The sequence below is a fragment of the Podarcis erhardii genome (genome assembly GCF_964252035.2).
Source record: "Podarcis erhardii genome assembly, chromosome: 1".
Taxonomy (NCBI): Eukaryota; Metazoa; Chordata; class Lepidosauria; order Squamata; family Lacertidae; genus Podarcis; species Podarcis erhardii.
In genome coordinates, this window is record NC_138497.1 from 90,730,196 (window position 1) to 90,743,179 (window position 12,984).

At 41.4% G+C, this 12,984-nt stretch overlaps 1 protein-coding gene and 1 long non-coding RNA gene across 2 annotated transcripts in view; both read right to left on the minus strand.

Moving 5' to 3' along the window:
* Positions 1–12,984, minus strand: part of LOC309337183 — a 642,870-nt gene that overhangs the window by 175,168 nt on the left and 454,718 nt on the right. The gene's annotated exons all lie outside the window — the stretch shown is intronic.
* Positions 1–12,984, minus strand: part of CNTNAP5 (contactin associated protein family member 5) — a 305,914-nt gene that overhangs the window by 165,877 nt on the left and 127,053 nt on the right. The window contains exon 5 of the mRNA XM_081852594.1: positions 3,426–3,629. Within this exon, the coding sequence (XP_081708720.1) occupies positions 3,426–3,629 (204 nt within the window). The remainder of the gene's footprint in view (positions 1–3,425; positions 3,630–12,984) is intronic.

The following is a 12,984-nucleotide window of genomic DNA, read 5'->3' on the forward strand; positions in this document are numbered from 1 at the left end:
GGAGGGAGGGAAGGAAAAAGCTTTGGTAGGCAACACAACTGAATCCTTGCAAACTTGTCTGTTTTAAAGAGTAGGGAACAGAAGCAAGTTTACCGGCAGTAAGTGGCTTTAGTTCATTAACTATTTGTCTCTTAACAGATTAATCTGATAGCTAATTAATGAGAATAAATAAGAGTTGCCCAAACCTGACTCTAAGAATATATAACAAATAGATCTGGATGAATACTAAACACAAGGAATCACCAATTATGGCTATGCAACCACATCTGTAGCAGGAGGAATGCTCTATACAGGCAACTCCAAATTTATGTGGGGGGTTACGTTCGAAGGCAGTGTGCATTTAAGTGAAATTGTGTATATTTGAAACATCTTTGAAAAAGCCTGCAAACACCCCATTCCACCCCCTTACCCATTCTGCCCCTTTTGGTGATGTTTTTGGGTCACTTACAAGTTTGGCACGATATGAGCATGCACAGTTGTGCACATATTGGACACACCAAAAATGGTTGCTTTTAGGTCTCCCTTGTCCTTCCCAATAAGCAACAGTGCCCCTTCTGCTGTAAAGCTAGCATTGCATTTCTGCCACACCAGGAGAGACACTTTGGGGTATGGCATATTCCAATTGATGTCCTTGGAAGTATGACATCATTCAGGAGAAATGCCTTCCTGTCATCTATTACCTAAATTCAGCAAAATGTCTGGGAATATCTGGATGTATGGCAGCCCAAGTCAGCAGTGTCGTTCTTGCTGACTTACCTTCAAAATAGCTCAGAAACATTTTATTTTATTTTATTTTATTTTATTTTATTTTATTGGTGATTTTGGCAAAGAAGCTCAACAAGTTTGAACAAAACTAAAAAAAAAAATAACGAAAACCCTACTATTACCTCATTACACCTAGTCCCTAGACATAATTCTCTATATATGTCCAGCACACTGAGGTGGTAGAGAAATTACATTGTTCATCAAATGACTGTGGCATGCATACTTTTTATTGAAATCTTTGGGATTTCTAAAGTCAAGGCTAGAATGAGATTCCACTGCAAATTTTAGAGAGGGAAAACATCCTATTGAATAAATAATACTGCTATTGCCCCAAGAATGTCACATAAATCATTATTGCCTTTCTAAAATACTAGTTTCCCTTTGCTTCTGCTGTTTGCAGAACAATTTCAAAATGAATCAAATGATCAAAGCCTTAAAGAAATCATATTTCCTAACAAGCTGACAGGCTAACAAGCCAATTTTTATTGATTTTCTGTAATGAACACACGCTGAAGCAGACCATGTATAAAAGCAGCTAAGGAGATTTGCAATGATACAATCTAAGCAAATCAACCTGCATCAAAGAGAAAGCATACCATGTGTAGGTTAAGAAGCAGCGAATAGGTAAGGAATCAGCCAGGTACCTATGGAGAAGGCACAGCTAAGTGGAGTCAAATGAAATCTGTGTCTGCCTCCAGATTAATGTCATTCAGGCAGCAGGACTGAAAGAAAACACCTCTAAATAGGTAATCCAGCACATAGTTAAGCACATTTAAGGTTGCCGTCTTTGCGCAGCAGGATTAAATCTCATGGAACTGTTGAATAAACATGTTTTAGAACTGTGCTCCATGTCACACTGAATAAAAGAGATCTCGCAATCCTCAACTGTGTGCTGGATTTTCCCAGAAACTACTTGTCATGCACTTGCTATCTGTTCTTCCAAGGCTGAAGTCCTATGCACACTTATTTCGGAGAAAGCCTAGCAAGGGGTAGAACTGCCTTAATTTGCTCATGTCTATTTCACACACAACCCTCTGAAAACCTGTTAATTCCCCATTTGCAACTTAATGTGTGATTTAAACAAACACATACACAATTTCATTTTAAAAACTGCTTACAATTCCATACAGTGGTCCTAGGGCTGCTTTTTATTTTGTATTTATCTTTCGTTTTGTTGTTTCCATGCTTAGAGCAGCTAGAGAGCAGGTTGAACATTGCTCCTAAAATGGTCTAGGAAGTAACCGTACATCCTTGCATGCTTTGGCTTAGTAGATGGCCACAGCAATCTTTTCCCCCATAGGCATTATTTAGTAAATTTGTATCCAGCTTTTGTATCCAAAGGCTCCCAGGAGCAGCAAACACAAACATGATAAAATGCAATTCAAAAGCCACACAAACTTATTTAAAATATTCAGAAACAATTAAAAGCATCTAAAAAATTACATACTCCTGACAGCTGAAAATGTCAAGGGACAGCACATATCTGTCATTTTATGCCTAGGTAAACATTAATGTTTTACCACCACCCAGAAGGCTCTATCATGGGTCAACTCCAAATGGACATTACACAGCAGCAGTGCCACCAACAGTCACAAGGCCCAAGATTTTTAATATTGAAAAAAGTAGTTTCTTAGGTTGGTGTGTCTAGAGCTGTTTAGAGCTTTACACACAAGGACTAAGATACTGAGTTGGGTCAGGTCACTTCTGGCAGCAAGTGCATTACTTCCATACTTAACAATTAGAATGACATGCGGTCACTTCTTGGACCATTGAACTGCACTAAAGTCACTGTGCTTTTTGGTTGCGCCTAGCAGTTGGGAAATGGTAAAGTTAACAGAAATAATAAAGAGCAGATCACATCATTCATATTCTGCAGGGGTATAGATTCTGGAGCATGCCAACCCACACATTGCTTCAGGAAGTATGGACTTGGCAGCTTAGTTCCAGATTGCATAGCATACCACCCTCAAATCCCGCCCCAACCCTAAGTGACTTATTTCAGAGTATTACATTAACATACTGTTCATCTTACTGATTTCCATGGGACACCAACTACACAATCAGGCAAAGAACTTCAGCCAAGGAATTTGATTCGAACATAGCACATAGATTGATGAGAACGTCTTGAAGATATCAGAAATAACTGATGGCCAGAACATTGCAGGTAATTTGCAAATGTTAGTTCTAGGTAGTTAACATGCATGTTATGTTCATGGGCATAAACAGATGTCAAAATGCAGTAGGCTAACACAGCACACCCAAAAGCTCAATTAATGGCAACTGTAGTATTATCTTATAGCATCTGCAGAGTGCAGATCATGTAGGGAGTCAATAGATGTATAACTTGTAAAGAACCGGGTCTGTGCTGAAGCTCAGGGGGCTGGGTCAGCTAGCATGTTACCTGCCACAGTGATTATGTATAGATATGCCATCTGTACAGCAAGAGTGCTTAGGACATACTCCTTCAAAACTCAGAACCATATTTTAACAAATTATTTAAAAAACAACAACATAATATGTATGTCAATTGATTACTCTGCTTCTCCCAACTCTTTTTGACCAACCTGTCCTTAGAATTGGCAGAATTAAGGAAAGGATGATGAAGAAGATGATAACAACAACCGCCATGCTGAAAAATATGCCGAAATGTTTGAACATACCCAGGTTGATGTGCAAAGAGAGCTTCCCTTTCTGCAGCTCCAGTGTAATATAATCTCCACGCTGCCCTTCTCCATGAAATAGGACCCCATCTCCTTGCATACTCTTGAACTTGAGGGAAACAACATCTTTGAAGGTGCTCATCAGTTTTTGGTTGAACCTGTAAAGGAGGGAGCTCCTCCCATCAAAGTCGGCAATATCCGATTCTACAGAGGAAAGAAAGCAAGTAAACATTAAACAGGAAGGATCAATATTTATGTACAGGTGTCCAGAGCAAAGCCCTCCCCTGGCAGCTTGCAAAAGATAATTAAAAACTTTAAATCAATGTTTGAAATGCAAATGAAATGAACCAGTTGAAAAAAAGAAAAAGACTCACAGCATTTGTAGCAAAACGTAATTTGAGACAAAGTCATTTAAAAGAATTAGGCCATGTGTACTTATTTTGGGAGGGACGCGGGTGGTGCTGTGGGTTAAACCACAGAGCCTAGGGCTTGCCGATCAGAAGGTTGGCGGTTCAAATCCCCGCAACAGGGTGAGCTCGGTCCCTGCTCCTGCCAACCTAGCAGTTCAAAAGCACGTCAAAGTGCAAGTGGATGAATAGGTACCGCTCCGGCGGGAAGATAAACGGCATTTCTGTGTGCTGCTCTGGTTTGCCAGAAGCGGCTTAGTCATGCTGGCCACATGACCCAGAAGCTCCCTTGGACAGTAAAACGAGATGAGTGCTGCAACCCCAGAGTCGTCCACGACTGGACCTAACGGTCAGGGGTCCCTTTACCATTACTTATTTTGGGAGAGAGTTCCAAAGCTGAGGCCACTTCTGAAAAGTCTCCCTAGCACCTGTCTCTATAATGCATTTTGATGGTGGACTGATGAGGAGAAGCTCAGAGGCATGTTTCCATGGGTGTAGGTGGTTTGTCAAACACCCTGTTCAAGTCATTTGCTAGTTGATCAGCACAGTTGTTTACCACAATCCCCAGCACCCCATCTGGACCAGGGGCTTTACTGGGATTCACCGCCCTCAATGCAGCTTTCACTTCATGGTCATATAGAATGAATAGCTGAGAGTTTATAGGCTGGAGGGCAGGAGCTACTATACCTGATCTTTTAACGTCATAGCGGGAGAAGAAAATATTCAGCTCCTCTGCCAACGAGTCATCAGCCTTAACAGTGTTCCTCGTATTGCCCTTAGAGTTGGTTAGGTGCTGCAGTCCCTGCCACACTTGTTTTATGTTGTTATCAGCTAAGCAATTCTCCACTTGAAGCTTGTGTTGTTGTTTTGCCACCTTAATGCCTTTCCTGAGCTTTGTTCTTGCCCCTCTGTATATATCTATGTTCCTTGCCTTAAAGGCAGAGTGGCGGGCTTTCAAGAGTGACCTTACTTCAGCAGTCATCCTGGGTTTACAGTTTCCATACAAAACAGGTCTCAAAAGCAACTCAACAGAATAAAATACAGATAAAATATACAAAAAATTACAATGTGAAGCCATGTAGAATAACAGAATTCCAAAAATGTTTCCCCAACAGCAAAAATAATGACAAGTTCTACTGCACCCCATAATGAGATGAGCACCACAGTATAGGCTGATGTAACTACCAAATGCCTGAGTAAGTAAAAATATATTTTAGCCTGGTGTCTAATTGCAATGATGATGGCACCAGACATGTTTTCCTTGGGTCAGTAATCCACAAAACTATTGTATGATGCTCATAGGTCTCTTCAAGTTGAAGCCAATGGCTTCAAGTTACAACAAAGGAGTTTCCAGCTAAAGACCAGGAATAACTTTCTGACAGTAAGAGCTGATCGACAGTGGACCGACTCCCCTTTCTTGGAGGTTTCTAAGCAGAGGTTGGATGGCCATCTGTCATGGATGCTCTAGCTGAGATTCCTGCATTACAGGATGTTGGACTACATGATACCAGGGTCCCTTCCAACTCGATGATTCTATTATTGTTCTAGGCATCCCTTTCAAAAAAAAGGTCGTTACCTGAGCCACATATAGATAATGAATCTTAATCTGAGCCATATATCATTAGGTTAACATTTGAGAACATTTCCTTTACACAAAGTGAGCTGTTAGGGGTGCTGGGACATCTCCTAGCGTATCCTAATTAGAGTGTGAATCATGTTGGAAGATTCCAGTTAGACAAAAGGAAATACTACTTCACGTCCTGCATACTTAACCTACAGAATCTGCTACCACAAAGCGTAGTGATGACCAATAAAATATAATTGGAAAAAGCCCTTAGTGATGACCACTGACTTGGATGGCTTTAAAAGGGGATTGGACAAGGTAATGGAAGATAATGATATCAATGACTATGATGTCATACAATATTGTAGGAAGTATAAGAGAGAGAAAAGGATGCTGAACTAGATGAGTGTTTGGTCTGATCCAGCAGGGCTCTTGTATGTTCATTACAGTCCTACCTTGGTTCTCGAAACGCCTTGGCACTCAGATGTTTTGGCTTTCGAAAGCTGAAAACCCGGAAGTAAGTGTTGAATAGACTCTGGGAATGGATTGAGTTCAAGAGCCAAGGTTCCACTGTAGTTCTTAAGTAAGGAATCCCTAAATTAAAATCTTGCCTGTCCACCAACTTAATACATAGCCTTAGGCAACATGCTACCTCTCACTCTCACTCCCAGTCCCAATTTGCAGTACGTGGACTTCTCTTGCCTTTCTCATGTATAGATCACGAGCTCATGTTTGGCAAAGGTCTTTGAATACTCTACAATGCTAAAAATCAGTATCCTCACATGGGTGAATTGTTAATGCACAAATTGGACAGGCCATGTCTTCACCAACTTTTTCTTCTGATGTTTGTGGTGGCATGTGCAAAACTGTGTGAACTTCTGCACAAAAGCATTTCTTTGCAATGATAGCTGCAGCCACATCAAGTCACATAATGCCCCAGCCTTCTCCCTTTAGCAGCTATATTTGACATCAACTTCTCAGAATTCATAAAGATACAAAACCTTGATCCTATTATCTGATTTGGTAGAACTGAGGCACAGCAGCCATCTAGAATAAAATAATTTAAATACTACAAATCTTTAGGGATTCTGTAGTCTTTGAAAATATTTGTGCATTCAAGTTCAGTGTCAAATCAGTATATTCCGCTGCCTGAAGCACAGACCAAATAGTGACCATCCCTCGACCTATTTAAAGAGGGCCATCTCTTTAAAAAGTCATCCTGCACCATTCAGATACAAATTCTGTCCTTTTTTTATTCCCCACTCATGGTGGCACCTGAATCAGGATGCATCCTCCCCTTGCATGGCAGGTCTTACCCAGCCTATAACTGTATCAATACTGTACCTTTAAAACACACTTGAAGCATATGATTTCCCTCAATTAGTTCTGGGTCAGTAGTTACAGTTCCCAGCAATGCTTAAACCACGGTGTCCCAGACTCTTTGAGGGAATGAGGGCTGTGAATGGGCTTTAACGGTGCTCACAATCTAAATTTTTACTACTTTGAAACAATACATCTACATTCACATTTTTTTTTCAGACTGCCTTCTTGCTCTTTTAAGATGCAATTATGATATTAACCAGTACAATCTTTGTGCTTTTTGCATCACATTCAATCTTCTGGTGCTTATTCCCTATTTGTTTTTCTTAACACTCTGCTTACCCACCCCATCACTCCAGCAATAAAATAAAATAAAATCCATCAGTTGGTGACTGGTTATTTCCAAATGAGAGGGGAAATGAAAATAATCCCCCTGATACTGACAAGGGATAAGTTGTGGTTTTTCTGCACCATACCAGTAAGAATTGCCATTTTTCATTTCAAGGCAGAGAAAGGGTTTTAGTGAGCCGATTCTGATTCAAAATAAGGTGAATGGCACCAACCTGACTTACTGTGGGAGAAATTCAATTCACATCTAAAGATGAGCTTACCTAAACTGACCATGTGTACCAAAACACAACCACCCCTTGAAATTTGCACTTCTTCAAATTTCGCAACACAGTTTTCCAGCCAAATAATGTCTTCATACAACTAGGGCAGGGGTCAGCAAACTTTTTCAGCAGAGGACCAGTTCACTGTTGCTCAGACCTTGTGAGGGGCTGGACTATATTTTGTGGGGGGAAATTGAACGAATTCCTATGCCCCATAAATAACATGTTAAATAAAAGCACACATTCTATTCATGTAAAAACACACTGATTCTCGGACTGTCCGCGGGCCGGATTTAGAAGGTGATTGGGCCAGATCTGGCCCCCAGGCCTTAGCTTGCCTACCCATGCTAGCTAAACAGGGCTGCCTTCAGCTGTCTTCTAAAAGTCAGATAGTTGTTTATTTCCTTGACATCTGATGGAAGGGTGTTCCACAAGGCGGGCGCCACTACCGAGAAGGCCCTCTGTCTGGTTCCCTGTGGCTTCACTTCTCGCAGTGAGGGAAGGCCATCGGAGCTGGACCTCAGTGTCCGGGCTGCACGATGGGGGTCCAAGTGTTGTTGTTGTTATCATTGTTGTTTGTCCCAGTACTTTCTCTGGGAAAACCCATTTTTTATTGCTGAATCAGAGGAAATGACAATCCACAGAAAATCCAATTGCTGTTTGCTCTGATTCAGTGGTAAAATATGGGGTTTCCCAAGGAAAGTGCCAGGACAAAACAAAAACAAAAAATCCTGGACCTGTGCCTAGAAACGTGGCACAAAAGGCAGTCTGGATGAGCCCTGAGAGAAACCAAAACTGGCCGATTTGCCCATCCCTACTAAGGGGTAGTGGGAATTGAATGCAGAAATGCAATGTCTGCCCAATGACAAGGCAGAGAAGAGCTTCCTATAAACCAAAGTTGGAGTGGGGTTAACTCTACTACAAGTTTTAATGGTTTGTTGTTACTTGGCAACGGCATATTGTGTATGTTCTCATCCTTCTGTATACATGGATTCAGTAGAGCAGCATTGTCATGTGCTGGGGGAGTACATTATGTCAGACTTCTGCTCCACTGTTGACATGAAATCTGTGGGGGAATGAAGAACCCTAAGCAAAACAAACAGATGACACCTACAAAGCTAGCACTCGTGACATTCAGAAGTCATCAGTGACAGTTTGCATGACAACAAATCACTGGCTTCTACTTAAACATAATAAGAACTTCTTACATGTCAAAAACCATACACTTCATGCAGTTTGGAGATGAAGCAAAGCTTAAAAAGATGACTTTCTGAAAAGAAAAAAATGGCATCAACTCCCATTAAGGGAGTGGAAATCAGAAATTTATTGTGACAAAGTGGGAAGGACCACTGGAACACTTAGGCAAAGTGTGCAGAAATAGAAACAAGTGTGACCTGCAAGATATATGTGTGTGTGTCAGAATATACTCACCTCCTAGTAGGAGTGTTCCTGTTCAAGTTGACAGCCAGCCAACTGTGTCTTCCTCACAGATATTAGAAGCACATTCTAGTCCCCCTTCCCTAATTTTTATTTTCCGACTGGAGCTCAACATTTTGTGGCCACTGAGGATGCTCAGACGGCGCTGGGGATTTTTGGGTGTCGAGTGGGGAGTTGCCCTCAGGCTTTTCAGACCTAGCATTAGCAGCCAACATGGTGGGATGATCACAGGACTCAGGAGTTCTACTGAAACTAAGGCATGAGTTTGATACTAATGATGGTCTGTGCTATTTTTTCAATCCCCCCTCAAAGTAGCTGTACCTCATGAACACTCCAAGTCACACTCCAGGATCCCTGCAATGTCACAGAGGATACTCAGATTTCTGGCATCCCTAAAGGTATTGCCATAGGTTTCTTGTTCAGCCACAGAGTTACTTTATCCATTTTCTCTTACTCTGCTATGAAGACTTCAGCTATCACTGCTTTCAGTTCATAAGCATTTCTCTCCAGTACATTAATTTTATCTTATGGCATGAAAGACACAATCAGTGCAGGAAAAGAAGAGGTAGGATAAGGGAGGTTTGCACAATCATTTTCTCCAAAAGCATAATATGAAAGCACAAGGTGAAGGCAGGCTTCCTAACTTCTGAAAGCAAAGAGTTTCCTGCAATCATTGAATTGCAATGCTCCTCCCCTCCCCTTCTCTGTCTCTCTCTCTCTCTCTCTCTCTCTCTCTCTCCCTTATATACACTTCTTCCTAGTCAGTTAGCAGAATTTATGCTGGATTGTGCTGATGCTTTTAGACTACGATGTAAGTTGTAGAATACAATCAGCATTTGAAGTGTGGCCATCAATCTCTTCCCATTAAAAAAAATATGCTGCCATTGGTCAGCAGAATTTGCCAGTGATAAAGCTAACAAGACCTTTCTGAAATGTAATGATAACCTGTTTTCCCGCCAGGCATCCCAAACAATCAGCTTGCCATTTGTCTCCACTTGTCCTCTGATATAACTCTGGTTGTTTGTCTTGTCATCATGATCAGATTGCTGTTTGGGATTAGGGAGTAAATGGTTTCTGCATTTGTTCTGTATATAGTCTTGTTGGCCAGGTTTTCTTTTCTTTTCGTTTTACTTTAACACAGAAAACAAAATGATATGTTATCCTGGAAAATCTATAGCCTTGTTCAGGCAATTCAAGATTGTATGGAGCAATAAATAGAGTGCATGCAAGGCATGCTGGCCCCACCCCAAATGTTCTGCCAGCCCTCCTCCCGCATTATCCATCTGCTGTCAATAAATGGGAAGCCTCTTGGATGCATACAGGCTCCCCCTGTGAACCAAAATAACAAGGAGAGTATTGGGGCCACGGTGAGTGGGTAGACTTAGTGCATATGGCTCCCCTCTCTCTTTAGTTAATCTTAATTGAGTGTTGGGAATAACACCAAAGGGTGTTGCAGAAAGAAAGAAAGAAAGAGAGAGAGAGAGAGAGAGAGAGAGAGAGAGAGAGAGAAGCAACATGAGCAAATTTTGCAACTCTCCCTCAGATAAGCAGCTGAACTCTGGGTGATATGCTCCATTCTAAGACAACTATAGTGCAATACTACTACTACTGCTGCTACTACTACTGCATTATCCTTATTATCCTTATTATAATACTTATTATTATTATTGCAGCACCATCTGTGCACATGACACTTTACAAATAACTGATTTGAAAGGTTCATGTTGCAAGAAGCCTACAACCTAAAAACGAATATAGGAAAAGACAGGAAAGGGAGGAAAAGGAGAAGAACACATAATTATATCAACTGTATGTATTTACTCTTACTGGCAGATTGGTATTTGAACCAAGTAACCAAAAGCTCCATTAAAAAAAGTAAACGTTGAAGAATCATTTGAAGGAAATAAGGGGAACAATTGTACAGAGGGCTTGTGAGAAACAATTTCATGCATAAGGGCAGAGTTTGTTTCATGAGACCCTAGGGGAACTGATAGAGTTGGATGGATGAAAGTAATAGGCAAATAATGTTGGGAATGTGGTTTAAGTGCATAGAGTAAAGGGGGACAAGACCACAGAGAGTTTGACAGAGGAAGCCTGCGTACATTTTTAAAGAAAGGGTGTCATGTGGTCAGAACAATGGGAGAGGTCCACAATTTTTGCATGGAACTGTTGAAAACAGGCGAGTAAGCAGATCAAGGTGAGATAATGGGAGACTAGGAAGAAAAAATGTCAGAAGGCTAAAAAGACATTGGTGGCAGTTTTTGCTGAGAGAACAGAGAGGAGAGCTACATTTTTGTAATAGAAGTAATGTGATTCGGTAATGGTCATAATATGGAAGAAAAGGAGAGAAAGGATACAAGCAAGGCTTCGTGCCTGATTAACAAAGTGGGTGGTGATGTTGCCAATGGTTGAAGAGAGTGAATAAGAAAATGAAAGCTTGGAAGGAAATATTAAAATTTTGGAGTTGGGCATATTGATCTTGAGATTCCGATGACACATCCATGCAAAAATGTCAGATCAGTACTTGTGGTTTTGATCACTGTTTATCTTGATCAATACATTTCAATACATTTCAGATTGGTTGTCTACTGCATAAGTATATAGGGCTTTTTAAGCAAAATGACATGACATGATCAGAAGAGGGTGCATCTAATGAAACACATGCTTTGATTTTACCCTTGGTGTTCTAATGAGACACTTAACTCAAAGCCCTGTTCTCCTGGCTTTGCTCCTAAACAAACGGTAACAGTTTGGCAGTCACCCAACTGCTCTTCTAATTAATTCACAATCAGGTTCCCTTTTATTCCCTTGTCCAGCTCATCACTTTTCTTTTTCTGTGCACTTGAGATTTAAAGAAAGGAAAAAGCCAGCAGACTCTGAAATCTCTCTAGTGGGAGAGACCTCACAGTTTCTGCAGTCCATACTAGGGTTATGTCCAGTTTTGTCACAATTGCTCTCTAGATATAGAAAAGATTTTGGCCATGTTATAGAGCAGGGGTGGGGAATATCTTCCAACTACCCCTATCCACTACCACCCTGTGGGCTATTTTGATAGGCGAACAAAGCTGTCAGCCACCTGACAGCACAATGGTGCCCAAAGTATTTTTTCCCCTCTTTGTAGATGCTGCTTGAGGGGAACAACTTTTGTATTGTTGGCTTGTAAACACCAATCCCAGTCTTCTTTTTGTTAGCACTGATCAGCTATGGGTGCTGAGATCAAGCCCACTTTAGGTAGTGAGTGGCTGCACTATGCAGTTCACCATCAGGAACTCATTTGCAGAGATGATTCCAGAGACTTGTTGTTGGTGTCAATCAGCTGACTGGTGTTGACAGCAAGTCCTGCTTGCCAGGAAGGAATCAGGAGTGTGCTAAGACTCTGATTGTTCCTTGACAGTCATGTCCATACTTGCCCCAAACCTGACATTATGTATGACACCTGTCTAGACCCTGAGGAGCAGTTGCAGTAACAGGAGACATCTGCCTCCTGATGTTTTATATACCCTTCCCTGACTTCTCCTGCTCGGAAGTTACTGATGCTATTCCTGCTTCAAGTTCCTCCTGGTTCTAGGGGACAGTAGGAAGGAGGATGTGGGGAGTGTACTGACCCATCTGCAGGCTGAAAAGCCTTTTCTTCTGCCTCATCTAGAGCGTCTTCCTCCATCTCAAACTCTTTCTCCCCAACCCTGTCCTGGCTCCTGCCTTGCGAGCGGCATCAAACCCCATAAATTGTTGGTCCCCTCTCTTGGGTCACTCTCCTGGTCCCCTGCCCCCACCACGCACTTCAAATCCTGTTAGTCTCTGACAACATCAGACACATTTTTGGGTGGGAACACCACGGGTAACCTTAAAAAAAGAGAGGGGGGCACTTTGATGTACTAGATATGTCACTAGTCCTGTTCTGCCAGGAAACACTGGAATACAGAAAGATTCTAGATGTACTTCCAGCTTGCCTCTGGCCAAAGGACTTACTTCTGTTATTACTGGGGTTTGTTGTTTTTTTTGCAAAACTTTCCTCAAACCTTTCACCTCCTGCCAATGTTACCAAATATTTGCACTCTGCAGTAATATTATTTGCTCATCCACAATCCTTCTGCCCTTGTTTCCCCTTCTATTTCCTCTTCTTTGACAACATTAGGCTGTCAGATACAAGACTTTCCTCTTATTTTAGCCCTGAAAGCAACAATAAAGAATATGTGGAGATCAAGAATCATTAGTCCTCT